The 19244-nt window shown below is 40.3% G+C and overlaps 2 protein-coding genes across 3 annotated transcripts; one reads left to right on the forward strand and one right to left on the reverse strand.

The window, feature by feature from the left end:
• Nucleotides 1-5722: 5722 nt before the first annotated feature.
• On the reverse strand, nucleotides 5723-6913 carry LOC140779140 (aspartic proteinase nepenthesin-1-like). Its single transcript, XM_073124122.1, has one exon. It carries the CDS (start codon nucleotides 6857-6859, stop codon nucleotides 5723-5725), a length of 1137 nt encoding a protein of 378 aa, XP_072980223.1. The 5' UTR covers nucleotides 6860-6913.
• A 1114-nt stretch (nucleotides 6914-8027) lies between these two features.
• On the forward strand, nucleotides 8028-15979 carry LOC140779141 (vacuolar protein sorting-associated protein 26B). Of its 2 annotated transcripts, XM_073124124.1 has the most exons (13): nucleotides 8028-8140; nucleotides 8655-8698; nucleotides 9113-9191; nucleotides 9680-9754; nucleotides 9973-10047; nucleotides 10135-10207; nucleotides 10504-10548; nucleotides 11495-11606; nucleotides 13259-13325; nucleotides 14230-14274; nucleotides 14780-14835; nucleotides 14933-15108; nucleotides 15540-15979. In XM_073124124.1, the coding sequence occupies exons 5-13, from the start codon at nucleotides 10006-10008 to the stop codon at nucleotides 15716-15718; spliced, it is 795 nt and encodes a 264-aa protein (XP_072980225.1). In that variant the 5' UTR covers nucleotides 8028-8140; nucleotides 8655-8698; nucleotides 9113-9191; nucleotides 9680-9754; nucleotides 9973-10005; the 3' UTR covers nucleotides 15719-15979. The 2 variants fall into 2 exon arrangements, with proteins under 2 accessions (XP_072980225.1, XP_072980224.1); XM_073124123.1 differs by lacking the exon at nucleotides 9113-9191.
• Nucleotides 15980-19244: the final 3265 nt, after the last annotated feature.

Genomic DNA, 19244 nt, shown 5'->3' on the forward strand with positions numbered 1-19244 from the left:
ACCACTGGTAAGTCAGTCAGGGTTTGGGTCCCAGCTGACTCGATAGACATGATTGCCACCAACTGTGATCGGTCCACCTGTCGATCCTTACACAATCGACACTCAATGCCATCATTAAGCTGTAAGATGACCTCCTTGCTGTAGCAGTTGATACTGGCATGGTAGGCGGCTAACCAATCCATCCCCAGGATTAGGTCAAAGTCCTGCATCTCGAGGGGTAGGAGGTCCGCCTTAAAGTCCCACTCGCCAAAAGTCAAGGTGCAAGAGCGATAAACATGGCGGACTTCCAGGAAATCTCCAAGTGGGGTGGCTATGACTAAGGGCTCCACAAGAGGTCCCGGCGCCACATCCGCATTTTCCAGGAAAGACGTAGAAATAAAGGAATGGGTGGCCCCGGGGTCAAATAAAATCCTAGCGGTGTGTGCAAATAAAGTCATAGTACCTGCCATTACGTATATAAGCCTTAACTAAAAATAGGAAACACATTTTTCACAATATGTAAATTGCATATGGTTAGGAAGGAGGATCTAATATTATTTATGAATAGGACATACGCAAAACTTAAAACATGCTTAATTTACTCGGTTACCTGTGGCCACGTCATTGGATGCTTCGGCATCCCGCAGGGTCATAGCAAAGACCCGGCCGGTACGTCCGCCCCGCCCTCTGCTAGGAGGTCCCGATCGCGCGCCCCCACGACCCCTACTTGCGGCAGTACTGGCTCCCGATGCTCCAGATATAACAGGCGTGGTAGGAGTGGCTGGCGCTCTGCCCAACAGGGGACACTGCGTGCGGATATGCCCGGACTCTCCACACTGGAAGCAGGTAACTCGAGCCCCGAGGCAGTCACGAGATATGTGACCCCTCTTGCCGCAAGCAAAACAAACCCGACCCTCAGGGGTAGACGGCCGTGCAAAACCACCACTGCCCGCACTGCTCAAGACTGCTGCCGACCTCCCGCCACCAACTGAAGGTCGGGCCCTACTCGGCCCGCCTGAACCCTGAGGGCTGGGTCTACTCGGGGTAGCACTAGATCCCGCGCCACCCGCATAAGGGTGACACCTCGGTCGTGGGAAGGTCCCACCAGAATGGCCTCCACGTGGACGCCCATCAAAGCGGCCCGTACGACCCGCTGCCCGCTCCTGATGCTGTGAGCGCTCCTCAAGTAAGTCCCTCTCCGCTATCCCCGCATTCTCTACCAGTTCTGCATATGTCAGGTTCTTCACCATGTTCACCTGCTTGCGGATCTCGATTCGGAGGCCCATCTTGAACTGGTCAGCCCTAGCAGTATCATCCGGTATAACTCTAGGGCAGAAGCGGGACAAGGCATTGAATCTGTCCTCGTACTGAGCCACTGTCATATCCCCCTGCCTCAACTGGGTAAACTCCCTCGTCAGCTCGAAACGCAGGGATGCAGGGAAATATTTCTGGTCGAAGGAGTCCGAAAATGCCCTCCAAGTGATGTACTCCCCAGCAAGGCGATCTGGCATCAGGCGTTCTGTGGCTCTCCACCACTCTTCCGCCTCCCCACGGAGAAGGAAGGTGGCAAAGGTCACCTGACGACTCTCCGGGCACTCAAACGCAGTCAGGATCTTCCGTACATCCACCATCCACCTATTTGCCTCCATGGGGTCTGTCGTGCCGCTGAACAAAGGGGGGCTAAGCTGCATGAACCGGTTCAGCGACCAGGCGGACCCACCTCCAGTCTGCTCAGCCGGAGTAAAATGACCTAGCGGCTCCCTCGGTATGTGCATCCCAGACATGGCTGCCGTGCGCTCTCGCACTAACTCCTCGATGAGCCTCTCTTGCTGTCTGACAAGCTGTCCGAGAGCCTCAATGCTAGCTGAAGCACCGACTGCTGGTTCGTCGACAGGGGCTGGAGCCCGTCCACGACCAGTCGCACGAACAGACCGAGCACGTCTAGGCGGCATTCCTGCTAAGTTCAAAGCAGTTTAGCTCTTAATTCACAAGTATAGCGCAAGTCGTGAGTGACTATATTATTCATTACTCCTAAGTATTCCTTATTATTATTCATTTCCTATGTATTTGGATGATATATAGGAAGACTTGCCGGATTTATGGTGAACCATAGCTCTGATACCAAGTTGAAACACCCAAACCTCCAAATACACGTGTAAACCGCGTGGGTAAATCCTCCCACGCGGTATATCACATGACCTGTCAGTACAAGGATTTCACAAGGCACACAACCACACAATTTCACCATAATTAACTCAACTAAAGGAGTCCGGATACAAGTTCCACAGGCCACAACAAGCCTTCCAAATATACATCCAAAATATTACTCTAAAGTCCCAAAAAGATACAACGTCAACATCATACCCTCGCAGGGGCTTAATACAACTACGTACGTACTAAAAAGAAAGAAAGCGGCTACTCCTCGCTACCCGCACCTGCGTCCCCTAGCTCTGAAATAATATGCCACGAGGGGTGAGCTTACAGCCCAGCGAGTAGGATTCATACAATCTAAAATAATGACAGCACAGGTGTATATCCAATGTATGCCCAAATTGCTAACGATAACGACATGCTTATTTAAAATGACTTACCACAATTTACAAGTCAATGCAGTTGATAGAGATTACCAATCACTATCTTGGAACATGCTAGTTTACCAAACATATTATGATCAGTTCACACAGATATAAAGTTTGAGACAATCTCTTATTCGTACACATCTCAATCATAGGTTTACATGTTATGCATAGCAATAAAATAGCAGTTTAGTCATCTCATGTCTACCAAAACAATAATCATATTTATCATCGCTCACCGAGCTATTCACCACACAGGGTAAATACTCCTACAAAACAATCATCCATCATCACATACATCGAGGGGGGATATATACACATCTAGCGGTAATGTCACCTACACGTGTATGGCGACACTACATGTGACCGGTTGTCTGTGGCCATCAGACTCAGGACCCCGGTCGTAAGCCCATATCTCACTCTCTCTAAATCATCACCGCCCTCGGCGGGAGAATCAGGAGCCCACGGCTCATCAACAGACGCCCTAACCCTGCGTCGTCGGGTACCGCTAGAGTTATATCCCCGCCTCACAATCATATTCTTCTATCATTATAATCTAGTCCTAACTATGCAGTATAACTACCTGAATGCCACACAGGCTTCCCGACCTCAGGTGTAGGCCGCTAATAGTATAGACATATATGATACACTCTGCCCTTAACCCTGGGCTGAGTGAGTAGGGGTACTGCCTAGTCAGAATTCGACTACTAATGATAGGTGGAAGTGGTGCAGTGTTTATGCGTGTATAAAGCATGTTATAGTCATCATGATCATTACAGTCCATATCCACAGCAATCATACATCTATGCAACGGTATACCATACAGGACACATGTAAAGCATTATCATACACATTATCTTTCTCATGATACTATACTGAACAGATTATAAATAACTACATATGCAAAAGATATAACAGGGAGTACCAACTGCATGCATTAATACTGACATTTCCTACTGTATCATGCTATTCTAGATTTGTATAACTCTACTCGCCTGGGAGGTCTCCACGGTAAGGTAAAACTCGTCAGCTAGTCCGGGATCCCAAAATCTTCCTCACGCGGTGTCAATCCTATTAATTCACGCAAGTAAAGTCATTAGCGAACTACTAAAATTAACTATCTTATTAGCAATCAAGGGTATCCTAGGAATCTTATATTATCCCAAAATTAAGGATCAGGCTAATCAAATTAGGTGCAAATGGTAAACAGGGTTATAGGGTCCAAATGGACCCAAATGGGCTAGGCTAGAGGCAATAGGTAGGCTCAAACCTAACCTAATAGGCAAAGGGCCAAGGTGGGCTGCAATTGGGCTGCAGCCCACAAGTTTGGCCGAAGTGGGCTGGATCCAACCACAGCCCACCACAGGCTTGGTTGGTGGGCTGCGGTCTGCAGCCCACCCAACCCAAGCCTAGTGGGCTGGGGTCTGGACCGCAGCCCACCAAGGGGGCTCGGTGGGCTGCGTCTGACCGCAGCCCACCCAAGGGCTCGGTGGGCTGCGTCTGACCGCAGCCCACCAAGGGGAGGGGAAGGGCACGGGGGGTTTAACAAACCCCCCTCCCACCCACCTACCCTCCCTCGATATTCCCCAACCGAGGGAGGAGACGAAGGGGAGGTGGAGAGGCTGATGGGCTGCGGCGGCGCGGCACGAGGCCGGCGGCGCAGCGCGGAGACAGCGGCGGCACGGCACGAGGCCGGCGGCGCAGCGCGGGGACAGCGGCGACGCAGCGCAGAGGCGGCGGCGCAGCGCAGAGACAGCGGCGGCACGGCACGGCACGAGGCGGCGGCGCCGCGCAGAGACGGCGGCGGCAACGGTCCGGCACAGCACGAGGCCGAGGAGGGGAAGGAGAAAGGGAAGAAAAGAAGGGGGTTTACCGGAGGGGGGAGTCGGCGAGTCGGCGGCTGTCGACGGCTGTCGGCGACCACGAGGGAGGGAGAGAGAAGAAGAAGAGTGGCTGCGGTGAGGGGAGGAAGGGATAAGGGAGATGGGGGGAAGGGTGGCGTGCACGGCAAGGAAGGGAAGAGAAGAAGAAAAGGAAAGAGGGAGGGTGGCAGGCCGACGCACGTGCTCGGCACGTGCGTCGGTCAGGATTTTTTTTTTTTTTTTTTTTTTTTTTTTTTTTTTTTTTTTTTTTTTTTTTTTTTTTTTTTTTTTTTTAATTTGGGGTGTTACAGTAAGGCACAATTTGTGCCGTCTATAAAAGATATAGAGTTGTCATGTCTAAGTTTGACAGTGACAATACGAGGAATATTTGTAAGACTAGTAATGGAACGGGTATTAAAAATGGTGTTCATAATTAATATGTTGGGTAGATGAACTAGAAAACATGGTGTTGCCCATCGAGTGTTGGTCGCTAGTCCTTCTATGGTTCTGATACCATGTAAAGAAAATGTTCGATGTGAAGAACTTGCCATTTATTTATAGTGAGTATATACAGTAACAAGCGATAGTGTATAAGTACAATATACGAGATAATTTTAAGTAAATACAAATAAATGTTATTCATGTTTATTAACTCAACTCATTTAATATATTTATCATTCAACCCACTAAATCGATTTTGAATCAAATAACTTATTTATAATATAAAAGTAATTAATTTATAATTTAAATAAATTTGTTTATAACTCAAAAAAATTATATAAATTTAAATAATAAATAAATTATGTTTGTGCTTAGAAATTATAATATGTTTAATAAATGGATAGTGTTATTATCATAATCTGAACCCAATTAAATTGACTTGACTTGATTACCACCCCTAAATATAGATCTGTCCTATGATGTTTGTTAGCCGGTTATTATCTATAGAATCTTCATCCATATCTTTCTCTTTCATAAGAAATCACGTAACAATTTGATAGTTTATTGTTCTTTGATAAATACGTGAAATTTGTTACTTACGTAAGCAATGGATATCTAGTGACACTCTTAAATTTAAACGTAGAGGCTAGTCTTAATCAAAGCACAGTAGGCAGCTCTATAAAGCCTTACTCCGAGTATTGGGCCCAACTAGTTTGAGCCCAACTACTTGTTCGAGCCCAAGTAGTTCTACTATTCATAGAATTAAATTAAATAATAGGATACCACAATGATCTTCAATAATATTAATCAAGAATATAACAAACTACGACTACATCAATCCATGGGCTCCCAAATCTGCAACTCTCACATTTGATCACACTGAGCTGGAACAAATGACAACATATCATTCTCCAGATCATAGAGTATCTGCATATTTTGCTGCTGGAAATTGCCAATTATAGATCCACCAGTGGTCCCTTGGATAGCCAAGCACAAGAAGCCAGTGCTACTATCTATGGCCATATAGTTCACCTGTGGCAGCTCCATATCCGCCCCTTCAAAGTGGAACACGAGCTTGGGCAATCCAAGCGTCACTAAAGGAGGTGAAGGCAACTCGAAGCAAAGGTCTAAGCCAATGCCGGTATCGTTTGCCACTGGTAACTTCACCTGACACATAAATGCCTCTTTCACTAGGTCGTAAGCCACTTCTTCCAAGTAAGTGATGGAGGTGCCTGAGTCTATGATCACCCCTCCTGTGCCATCCTCGTTCAAAGCGAACGTCGAGGTTGGTATTGGTAGCCTCGTCTTGCCTACCGTTATGCCGATTAAAGAGATGAAGTAAAGAGATGGGCGAGATGGGTTGATGAGGAGGGGAGTCTGCTGAACTTGGCCAATGTTTGTGTTACTCAAATTTACAAGTGAGCCAAATAAAAGTGAGCTACTCTTGGATTCCAGAAAGTTGGTGAGGCAATAGGAGAACCTTTTTTGGCCGAGTTGGTTGATCAAAGATAAGGGCCCTCGCCCGAATCCAACCATGCCGGAACTATTGGCTAGAGACCCCTCATTCATATTCCCACAACCGAAAGCAATGTGGGGGATTGAGACTTTCTCACTACTTCCAAATGTAAATGTCTCTGTGGCGAGAACACCTGCAGTGGATGCAAAATCGCCATAGCCGTAGAAGTAAACACACAAGTTTCGGAGACAAAGAGGTGAGGGAAGAGCCTGGCATTGGGTAGTCGAACAGGAGAGCGATGAGAAAGTGGATGATTTGAGGGGTTCAAAGATGGGAGTGGGTTGCTCGACGCATAGGATGCATGGGGTGCATTGGGTCCAGATGAGGTCGCTGCCAGTGTCGAGGATGGCCGAGAATGGCCGAGGCGGCGTGCCGATGGATAGGTACATGAGGAACTCACCTTCACCCGGGTGGACTATTATGTGCGCCTCCGTGATCGAGTTGTGCGTTGCGGCGGTCGACGCCGTCGCCTTCGATAGCAGCATCGCCGCCCTGGCCTTGCTTCGCAGGACGGCGCGTTGGAGGAGCTCGAGCTTGGTGTAGCCTCCAGAAGAGTCGACGTGGGTGAGATCGGCGCGGTAAGCGATGCGGGTGGAGATGGTCGGAGAAGCAAGGGAGATGAGGAGCAAAAGTAGGAGTTTTGCCATTTGTGGTAGATAGCTAGCTAGTTCAGAGAGAGTGATAGAGAGAAAGAGACAGTGAGCCAGTGAGTGATATAGTGAGTGAGTGAGGTGATCTGATCCTTTGCCTAAATTTGCATGCATGTGCATGATGCGTAAGATGCTATCCTTGAGCATTTACATATCTAGAGTTTGGGATTGGGCGTAGAGTACATTAATGATGTTTGACTTCGGATATGGCTCATGTTCTTCCATGTGATTGAAGCCTGAGAGTACTTGTGAACTATGTTGTTCACGATCTATTTTGGTCAAACAACTTAATCTAAGTACACATAGAGATCGGAGATACTGACGCATTTATTTCCCCAAGCTGGCAACTTTGATGTCCAACGCCTGGATATTTTGGAATGACTTAGTTAATCCGCCTTGTTTTTTTTAATAATCTTACGTGGCCAATATCTAATGGAGATGGAACCATCTTTTAAATGTAGATCCAAGATCTCGGCTCCTGAATCGTGCAGCATAGAAGTATTCTCATATTACTGCACCAGAATCTTCGGATCATTGACCAATTAAAGGCCAGTTGGAATACTTGGCAGCACTTATTTGGCTGTCAAATCATCTAATAATTAAAATAAAAGGTCAGATTAAAAAAAAATGATAGTCAATCTTCTAGTGTGAAACTATTCCATTTCAGAAGACGGTTGAATTCTCTCTATATATAATTTTAACTGGTTCAATTAGGTATTATTAATGCTATAAATATTACCATGACTTATTTGATATTTGTTCAATTGATTAGTTTCATTTTTGAAGATGAATAATTGAAAGCTAACTCATTCGACAAAGAAAGATGCTCTATGACTTCGGGCCCACATCTTTTAACATCGATCTTGGGCCCTTCTATGTCTTTCTTACTGTGCATGGCAAAAGCCCACTAAATCAACAAAAGAAAAGAAGAAAAAAAAAAGTGGGAATATCGGGCGCAGTAACGGTTTAAATGGAGACGATCCGAACCCGCTTTCGGAAAGTCCGCCAGCAAAGTCCGGTCGTTTCCCCACTTCTAACCACCGCCGGATTTCTCCAAACCTATACGGCTAATTTCGCTCTTGCGGTCTTGCCCACCTCTCTCTCCCGTTCTCCGAGGTAATCCCTCTCTTCTGTTCTTTCTCCTTGCGCACCTCCGCGATATGTTAAGATCTGATCACTCTTGCTCGCATCTCGTTGAATGCATTGGGGATCTAGGGTTTCTTTGGAGCGCGATCGCGTCTTTTGGATTCCGTTTTCGTTGAATGCAATTGTCTGAGGTTTTGGTTTTGATTCTTTGAGGGGCTTTTTGGTTCGTATCAGACATCGTATTTAGGACGGAAACCTATCTCGTTTTATCTTTACTATAGACACTGATGGATTATAAATTTGGATCGAATACCTTGGATTTAAGGGTACTGGCTCTGTTTGCAACTGTGCATTAGCATGCTAAATTCTATTTTTTGCCTTCACTTCGTATCCTAATCTAGGTTACAATGTTAGTATATCGTATAGACCTTGAGTGAGCCATCATTATGCTGTTTATATTCCTTATCAATGATCTGCTCTAACTTTCTTGTTTTGTTATCTCTAGATATACAAATGATTATTATATTGTATGTCTTGCGTGCAGGATTGTGTATAAAGGCTCTCAATTGAAAGTTAACCTCAAACATGGTATGCCTCTTTGTAATAAGCTGGTAATTTAGTATAATTATTCTTCTGATGATCAGGGGAATCTTAGCCATTATTGGAACATTGACTAGCATATATCTGCTATCAAACTATCAATAGTTGCTACTGATGTTAAAGTTTTTTCATCTGTTATCCGATCGATATTTCTTATTCATATAAACTTTTAACAATCTCATTTTCAATCGTTAAGGCTTGTTGTGCTTATATTATATTCTCTAATCAAAGTTGTTAAGTGTGAAGATTATTATTTTGTTGCGACAACTTTAATATAGCTTGTTTTGAGTGACACTATAGGCATGCCACAAGCTTACAAAAATAATGTGCAACGATGTATATTATTTCCATGCATTTTGGAGAAATCATGAAATGTCTAATTGATTAATGATATCTTGATAGGGGTGAAAACGGGTTGGATTAACTCCGACCTGATTCGGATTAAAACTTCTATCTGAGCCGGGTATGGATTCGGATACGGGTAAGATTTAAAAAAAAAAAACTCGGATATAGATTCGGATATGAGTAAAAATATCATATATGGGTACAAGTACGGATATGGATCAGATACAATTTTTAAATATGGATACGGATATCGGGTATCCGTTTAACCGTATATTTTTTTTTGAACGATTTGCAATTTTTAGTTTGCTTATTTAAACAGTGAATATTTATATTGTTTCTAGAGATTGATTTTACTAGATTTATATGTATTTGGCATGTAATTTTTTTTAAGATCTTAATATTTTATGTTAATTGTCTCAAAAAAATATCAAAATATATATATTCAATTCTGTGTTGCATTATGCTGCAATAACAGTTCTTATTTTTTTGATGCAAATATGTTGCGAAAACACTCATTTTACCCATGTTGCTTAGTAGAAAACCTGCTGAATTTGGTTATATCTCCATGTGAACTTGTTGTAATTCTAGTAGATATTATATTTTGTGACCTCTTTCATGTTTCAGAATTTCCTTGCTGGGGCGTTCAGACCACCATGTAACATTAGAATCACATTCTCTGATGGGAAAACTAGAAAAAAGGTAAAAATAACACATCCTTTTCTTGTTATGTCATCATCTCACTTGGGATCTGGAATCGCAGTTCACCAGTATCATTGTTCTGATGGTTTCATTTATTATTATGATTCTATTAGATAGATATTACTTATTCTAGTCTTCTAGATTGATAATTGTCTTTTGTTTAGGTTAAGCTTAGTACAACATGCCATAATCTACTTTCTTTCTTGCTTACTCTACAGGTCTCAGTAAAAAAAGAAAATGGTCAAGCTGCAATGCTCCCACTTTTCCACAGTCAAGAAAACATAGTTGGTGAGGTAATGTGCATGCATTTTGAGGATATTGGTATGATGATAAATGGAAAGTCTTCCTTGAGAATGTAATAAATGGGCAGAAATATGCAGGTCTGCATAGAACCTATTCAAGGGAAGAAGATCGAGCATAATGGTGTGAAAATAGAGCTCCTTGGTCAAATAGGTTTGTAACTCATTCTGTGACTCTATTAGTCTAATTGGTGATTCTAGAAAGACTGCTTTATATATGGGCAAACATAAGCTTATTGGTTTTCATATACAGAGTAGAAATAAAAATAGTGTCAATGCAGTAATACTTCTCCCACTAGAACAATGTTTATTTTTTATCCAATGAGTAATACATGCTACATTTGTTTTCCTACATATACGTATTTATATATAGCAGTTTGACGTATATAGCACATTCATTTCTTCTCTCTCTTTGTAGAAATTTAACATATATTTTTTAAAATTTTGCAGAGCTTTACTTTGACAGAGGCAACTTTTATGACTTTACATCTCTGGGTTAGTTAGCTCCACTTTTGCTTTGATTGTCTTATATTATTAAATCCGAGATGAAATATGTTGTAGTATTACTAGCTTCATATGTAGATGGATCAATAAAATTTTGATGTGATAAACTCGATCTTGTGGGCCCCTCGGCAATCCTTAGGTGAACTATTATTATCTGGAAGTAATGTACCTCGTGAAGAAAATTGAAGTATATGTACTTTTGAAGGAAGTGCTCAACTGTTAGAAAATTGCTAGATTCTCTTCCAAGTAATTTTTATCAGAAGCCTGGAGGAGACAAAATCAGTTTTGGGATGACTAATGAGAAGATCCAGTCAGGTCCTGTTTGTTTGTCCAATAGAAATTAAGATAAAATTTTGGGATGAGCTGAAAGGGTTGTGTGATATTCCAGCCTTTCTTTTTGTGGGGTCATGATCCATGGCTCAGATAGTGGAGATGGCAGTCGAGTCATGACATCAGTAGGTAATTGAGTAGTGGTTGATCACAGATAAGTTGCATTATTAAGTGCTGGTTTGGCTGATGCATATTCTACAATCACTGCTAGAAGTACTTAACAATCTTTTTATGAACTTAGCGGCACTGACACCCCTTAGCTTGCACTTACCCTTTCCCTAGACATTTTTATAGACAAAAGAAAACCATATTATTTTACCTGTTCTCTCATTGACCTCTCTCCTTGGAGACATATCATCTCTAAGTATCATTCTCAGTTGCTTTAATATTTTGATAGTTGATACCGCCTTTGCTCATGATTTGGCCATCATAATTTGCAACTTATAGATCAACCTTATTATTAGAAACTGGTATATCAAAACTTAAAAAGCACTTGTTGCATTTTCCTTGCTTTAGGATCTGTAAAGCTTATCTCGCTTGATATGGCATACATTCATTAAGAATATAATGCTTGTTTAATAGAATTATTACTCTTTTCTTTATGCAGTACGTGAATTAGATGTCCCTGGTGAAATCTATGAAAGGAAGACATACCCATTTGACTTCTCAACTGTCGAAATGCCCTATGAGTCCTACAATGGCGCTAATGTGAGATTAAGGTTGGTTCATGTCTGGTACTTTTGACTTTTGTAATATAGTAACTTAGATCTCTTCTATAGTGAATGTTATTAAATTGCATGATTTTGATGTTATTGTTGCCTGGATATCCAAATTTCTGCGTATTATGGAAGTTACAAATGGAAAGTCCATACATATTATTGTCTAGCATGATGAATTAGGAGAGATCTTCATTCATGAAGGAACTAGAACTGCAGTAGACAACTAGTAGATTTCTGTATGGTGGATTTATTGTTGCTAGAGGCAAGCAATTATTAATATAAAGTAGTTCATTTTGTAAGAGGAATTGATCTGATATTTTAACCTCTTTACCACCAGATATCTACTTGCTTCACTCCAGTGGCAAACTAGTTTGCCATCATAATGACATATGTTGTGGCACAGGGCATGTCGGCATTTGATTAGCACTTAGCACATGCTACATACCACTCGTCATGACTGATCATGCCTTTATTCTTTCCCAAGCGCCCCATTTTGTGGGAAACCGCTCCTATTTTTCGGTTTGTGTCATGATTTAACCACCTGAAGTCATTTGCGCTATTTGGCGTACTAGGTCCTAGCATATCTTGCCGATCTTAACTTTTTCTGATCTTTAATTATTTATGAGCGTTAGGGTCTCTTTTGAGCCACTTCTAACTTAGTTTTGTTCTAGAACTTCTTGGGGGTCATTTGTTGTGAGGCAAAGGTATCTTTGATAGCCAAATGTTTAAAGATAATAGCTATAACTTAAAAAGAGATGCTTGGAGCCTTTGACAATTAACAAGTAGCTCAACTAGAGCTATTGGTTTGTAATGGGCATCTTGCTTTGGAAGTTGATAAATAACAAAGGTATCATGAGTCTTTCAATTCTGTCCTTGTTTACTTGCATGCTGCAGGATCACTGTTACTACGACTGTTTGAGATGAGACATTCATGTGCATGTCTAAGCAACTAAGATTATTCCATTTTAGGATATCTCACTGCTCTTTTCCTTTTGGCTTTTAGAGTGGTTGCCATCTAAATGAAAGAGCTTTAAAAGTATACCTTGTTCAGCTCCATTTTCCGTAAGGATTTGGAATACTCGCATTTATATTTTCTTGTTCTGGTTTTGTTGGCTATATTGGTTCCATTTTGAAGCTTCTGTAAGATTGATAGACTGTCTTCAAAAATAAAAGATGTGCCACATGGATCCTGGCTTTGAGTAGTATAGGTAGGAACTAGGGAGGTTGTTGCATTTGTTATATTTGTGCTTCATATTCTGAATTAGATATGAAAGTCAACAAATAATTGAAGCAAGACCAATGGAGGACTTTTCCTCTTTCTTCTTCCTTTTAGCCTTGGCGATGAGCATGTTAGTGATTTTTTCTTTATTAACTTATTGCATAAATGGTTGTTAAGTGAAACATGGAAAAATAACAAAAGAAAACATGCATATCTGTGGCCTCGGTGCATGCTACTGAGGCCAATCAACTATGCAGTGTTGTCAGCAACCCATGGCAAGTGTCAGCATGTATAACTTTGTAGCTCCTAACTTTCATTAGCAGCTCATAAATTTGAAATAAGTTCTGCATTGTTGTAAAATTTTCTTAGATTAAAATAGTAATATATTTGGTATATCTAGTTAACTGTATTTTGTATTATGGTAAGCTTGCAGGTATACGTTAAAAGTGACAGTCAGTCGCAACTATGTCAGCAACATTGTGGAATACCAAGATTTCTGGGTAATTACATCATGAACATTTCAGTTTAACAAATTCTGTCCATTTCTTCCCATATGGTTTATAGGCCATATCATATGCATTTGTTTTTACCATTGCTCTAAAAATGGGTAATTGAAGTGCAACTGCAAACATCATATATGTAGAGCCAAGTGCCAATCTCATGATGTGACTTGCTTTCTGTATGCTAAAATGCTGAAAGCATTGATAAATTATCATACTTTTATCTCTGAGGAATAATGTGCTTTTGATCCATCACATATATATGGATTTCTCCATACAACAATTCTTTTCTTCTAATCATTGCTAGATGTGAGTGGTATATTGAAGCTGAGGACTGACAACAAGTTTGCATATCACGATAGACTACAACATTAGTCATATGTACTTGCCAACATTAAAACATGTTATCATATGTGTAGCATAACTTATTTGTGCTAACTGTGAATGATGTTACAATTTGGGAGTTAAGGGTTGCCACCAGGCATCCTGGTGGAACAAGTCCGGACCATGGAACTTCCTCCACAGAATTGGGGGTAGTAATCTCCATCTATCACAGCAAATGTCTTATTGCGACCACCATAGGTGGAGCTCTGTGCACCACGTCCCCACTATTCAACATTCAAGACTTCTTTATATTGGTTTTGTTATTACTTCACTTTGGCAAATGATTTCTTTTGTTGTTGCAATTTTATCTCCAGTTCAAATGGTTTACTCAGAGTAATAGTAAAAAAGTGAAATGATTGCTATATAAAGTTATAAAATCAATGAAATTATTATCAGAATTGTATAGAGCTTATGTTTACCTTATAAATTATAAGGTATTTGCTTGGTCAAAGCAATATCTATGGCGTTTGTCATTTTTGAGCTCATGCTATTCTTAATTCCTTACGGTTTAATTTTTCAGGTACGGAATTATACACCAACTCCAACAATTAACAACAGCATCAAGGTGAGGGTAGCTTTGAGGATGTCTGGAACTTTGAATTACATGCAATCATCAGCAGAGAAAGTTATTACTTTAGTGAACTTTGATATATGAATTGGAACCGTTCAGGCTAGTTTAGACTTGGTTTTTGAAAGAAATTAACCTGATCAAGTGAATAAGCTGCTCGTATGAAGCTCAGAAGAACACTCGGTTCATGTTTTGGTAGAATCCTAAATTTGTTGGTGACAACTTCAAAAATGATTATGCTTGTCATCTCCATGTCTTAATTGAAAATAGGATGACAGTTCAGAATTTGCATTACAAACTGCATTTTAATGTTACTTATTCCATATTTTAAGATGTTTGATACTTTGATATCAATTGCCATAAATATAAGAATAATCTGAACTGTAAAAGTGCAGACTGAATCTGGAAGTCATATATCTATTGGCTCTTAAGTGTTTATTGAATGGTATCATCATACTAGACCTCATTTACTGTCTAAGCTAGTTCCGATTTCTAATTTCAGATGGAAGTTGGAATTGAAGATTGCTTGCATATCGAGTTTGAATACAACAAGAGCAAGTAAGTTCTGCTTGATACACACGGTTACTGAAATTAGTCTTACCCTATTTACTAAAATGGCAAGGTTTCTAGTTTACTCAAAGCTGCCATTTTCCAGGTATCAGTTGAAGGATGTTATCATTGGTAAAATATATTTCCTCCTAGTAAGGATAAAAATAAAGAATATGGAACTTGAGATTCGGCGTCGTGAATCAACTGGTTCAGGGCCTAACACATATGTTGAGACAGAGACACTAGCAAAGTTCGAGTTAATGGATGGCGCACCTGTGAGAGGTACATGATGTCTTACACTAGTAGCATATTGCACTAATCTGTGCACCTATTCATCTATATATTGTTGAGGGGTCCACAACAGTTTATCTCCTTAAATTTCTTATGATGATTTCTTAATTGATGCTTCAACGTTGATTGCATTCACATGCTTTTTAGATTTTTTATGGATCCATATGATGGGAGTCTGATTTATCCAGTACCATCCACAGGGAATGGTAGATATTTTGTAGTGTCATGTTATTAATGAATTTTGTGTTGCGTGCTTTATTGATAGGCTATCGCCTTATGCTTTCAGTTTTATCACAGTGGCATATGATGTACAATGTTGATTTACCTTCGAGTTAATGTAATAATATGTTCATATGTTGCTCGGACAGCTTACTCTTTCCCGTGTAATAGAAGTCTAGTCATTTTTGTCTTCCACTTTGCAGGGGAATCAATCCCAATACGATTGTTTCTGAGCCCATATGAATTAACACCAACGTATCGCAACATTAACAACAAATTCAGTGTAAAATACTACCTGAATCTTGTTCTTGTGGATGAGGAGGATCGGCGATACTTCAAGCAGCAAGAAATCACTGTCTACCGCCAGCAGGAAACATCTTAGTTCATAGCTGAAGGGAAAGCTTCAAATTCCATGGAAGAAAGCCCGGTCGTGACTTTGAATAATGAGAGTGCTGGTGCTGTGAGAATTCGTGGGGATTGTATGTTTGTTAAGGCAAAACTTTTGGTCTCTGGACTTCCATCTTTGTTTCTGCTCGCTTAATACCTTCGGAGATTCTTTTTGCTGATCATGAGCAGAGAGCGGTCAGTTTGTGTTGCGAATTCACTGGATAGTATGATGAATAATATATCTCTGTTTTGTTGATGTGTTAATGACTGCATGAATTGATGATTGAAGAGCACACTGCCAACTGTTTGTACGATTCAGTCTTCAGATCATATATAACTTTTCCTGACAAGCTGTCTTCTTTAGTAGCGAACAGTTAATTGTGATGCTTGGTTAGCTTGAATTTAAAATCTCCAGTTTTCCTCGCCTGTTGCCGATAATCCATGGCTGGTACTGAAAGAAAGACATTATTACGTTGAAAAAAAAATTATTACTGGATGAAATTGGTTTCTTTTATCTCCCCAGTGAATTTAACTAGCTAGAGATCCTTAGCTAAATGCTACTATATAGTTGTATCGAGTTCATCCATTTGCTCATCAACCACAAAAAAGACGAGTCATACTCATATCTTCTCCTACGACATGCTTACGTGAGGGTCGGCGCTGCCGACTATCCGAAGTGTCTGTGAAGAACGAGTGGATAATAATCGTGGAATTTGAGAGCTGAAAAGATGGAGACGGCTCATAAAGCTCGTAGCTTGGCAGGTACTAGAGAACAGGCATTGGGGAGGAGAATCTTATAGTCCGCCATTGCTCGCCGAAAGAGACGAATTTTAAGCATCTATCAACTTTTCCTTCGCCTACATCGAGTTGAAGGGCTAGCCTTCCAATTGCGATCCAAAGTGGGGTAGCAGATCAATCGATTACCCACGCCCAACTTCTTTTATTAAACTCCCTATCTAGGTGCTCATTTATTATTCTTCTCCTCCCTCAAAAAGATAAGTCAACTATTCGCTGACTTACGGCTCCCTTAAGACTTGTCATTTCGAGCACGTAGAGGTTAAAGAGACTAACTCGTCCCAAAGAAATGAGAGGAGAAGAAGATCGTCGATACATGTGAGGAGGAAGTAGGACTACCACCCACTACAACCGCCCAACTTACGAGAGCACTCCCAGTGGATCCTCCAAATAATTTGGTTCAAATCTTTAGATAAAAGAGGAAGACTCCTCAACTACGGCAATCCGTGTTGGGACCAACGAGTGCACTATATATCTATATATATATATATATATATATATATCTTTTGAAAGGAATATTTGCTGATGTCAACTAGTCGTGAGGAGTTGTCGCCTTCTAGCCACATGAAACTCTATCCATACATCGGCATTATTATTCTCGTATACAGTGTTTATCATCATTTATATCTACTGCAATATATATCCGCTATCTGTTTGTGTTTAATAGAATATAACTATTGTTCAGCTAAGTACATATACCTGTAAACGTTACGAGTTATACATGCCCATAATATAATATGTAATGATAAATTTCCCTTCAACTAAACATTCCAAAAGAGTTGTATTAGAATTTTCATATCTTCTCAACCAAACGATGTACTAAAATATATGATTTCAAAACTTCAAAACAAAGCAATTAATCAAGCTGAGTGGCATCAAGGATTAGTACATCATGTCGTCTTTCCTTCTGAGCCCTGGAGGTATTGGGGGGAGCCCACATCTCGCTTTCCAGAACCCCTCCAAAATGCCCATCCGATACGGGTGGGAAGAGGTCATGGGACGGTCCAAAGAATTTTTGCATTTATCCCCCCCCCCCCTCCAAAAAACTATATAACAAATAGAAAAAGGAGATGGCTAAAGGCTGAAAAAATCATTTGGTTGCAACAATAAATTAAAGAAAGTAACTTCCTTCACTTTCTTGTTTTGAAACTTTTTTTTTTTTGGAAAACAGAGAGTCACTCCTGAATCCCTTCTTTTAATCCTTTTGAACTCTATTCGATTCATTTTTTATCCTCTTGAACTCTATTTTATATTGTTATAATACTTTCGTACCTTTCACTGAGTTGTTACTACTAAAATTTTAAATTCAAAGTTAATAGGCGTATGCATCCTTTTGTCTTAGAAAGTAATACTAATTTAAATAAAGTATAACAGACACTTGTGATTACGGCTCAATTTAAAATTTATGAAAGTATAGTAAAACAAAAGGAAGTTTAGAAAATAAAATAAATTTTGCTATATTTAACGCTATTTATAATACACTTCGTTACAATAAAAAAATAAATATACATCGACTATTAAAAATATATATACTAAATTAAAAAGGAAATTAAATATAATTAAGCTATAAAAGGTCCCTCCCAAGTCCCAACTCTCTTGGTCCTTAGTGGGATCCTTTTTCTCCATATGTATCTTCTTTAGGTTTCTTTTGGCAAATATACTGGAGAACTGGAGGTTTTTCTCGATAAGACTAATGCGAGTGGTGATATGTTGCCAAAACTTTCAAGAAAGCAAGAAATAGAGTGGAGATAGGAAGAGGTTGGGCCACATAGAAAAGTAAGTAGCAAGAGATATAAATCCCATGTAGAATAAGAATATGATGAAGGAAAGAAAGATATCTTCAACCTTCCTTTCATGGTGCAAGACAAGATCATCACTTGGACCACTCAGTGAGACTAACTTAACAAATAAAGCACTTTATTTTCTTCTACTTGACCCCCAAAGGAGATCACATTTCGTATGCATGACCATCTAATCAAACGCTTAATTTGTTCAGAGAATTTTTTAAAATTTTTTTTTAAAAAAAAAGATTCAGTGTGATTCATGTTAAGTTACAATGGTTAGATTTTCTTTTTAAAATCAAACAATAGAATTATTGGAATCAATGTCTTTTTATCAACATCTATGTCAAGATAATTAGTTATCCATCTTTATAAGAAAAGCCATTATTAAATGCCACACGGATCTTAGGAGAATCCAACAGTAATAGCCCCAGTAGATCAGGTTCAACGCACGTACGCCAAACCTAACCATTTAGACCGAGTTGGTTTGACTACCACAACGGCTCAAAATCTCAGAAGGGAAGCAAACCCATTTAGAGGCTAATACACCCACTTAAAAGTCCTTTTGTAGAGTGCCATATCAATCAATGTATCATATATCGTGGGCAAAAGGGTGTCCACTCCCTTAGATTCTTCCACAAGGACACCAAAAACGAGTGATGGTCATGGAGATCAAGAGCTTACCTTCTTGGCCACAAAAATAGGAAGTTTTGAACGGAAAATAATTAGCAAAAGTGGACCAATGACACGGATATATGCCGGATTCCGTAGCAAGGACGTACACAAACCTAACCTGATTGCCGGAATACACAGCCTATATATGCGTGTGTATATATATTTATATATATATATAACCCCTCTCTACCCTCCCCATCTCAAAGCCAAAATAGCTCAAAAACCAAGTCCAAGAACTAACCCCATCCCTATCAAACCTCTTGAACTCCT

The sequence above is a fragment of the Typha angustifolia genome, chromosome 15 (genome assembly GCF_048772165.1).
Source record: "Typha angustifolia cultivar Huaian chromosome 15, ASM4877216v1, whole genome shotgun sequence".
Taxonomy (NCBI): Eukaryota; Viridiplantae; Streptophyta; class Magnoliopsida; order Poales; family Typhaceae; genus Typha; species Typha angustifolia.

Bases quoted from the DNA above. Each gene is read 5' to 3' on its own strand.
- LOC140779140 (XM_073124122.1), bottom strand. From the start codon at position 6,859: ATGCTGCTATCGAAGGCGACGGCGTCGACCGCCGCAACGCACAACTCG.
- LOC140779141 (XM_073124123.1), top strand. The intron at 10,208-10,503 runs GTTTGTAACTCA...AAAATTTTGCAG, and splicing joins AGAGCTCCTTGGTCAAATAG to AGCTTTACTTTGACAGAGGC. The intron at 13,326-14,229 runs GTAATTACATCA...TTAATTTTTCAG, and splicing joins TGGAATACCAAGATTTCTGG to GTACGGAATTATACACCAAC.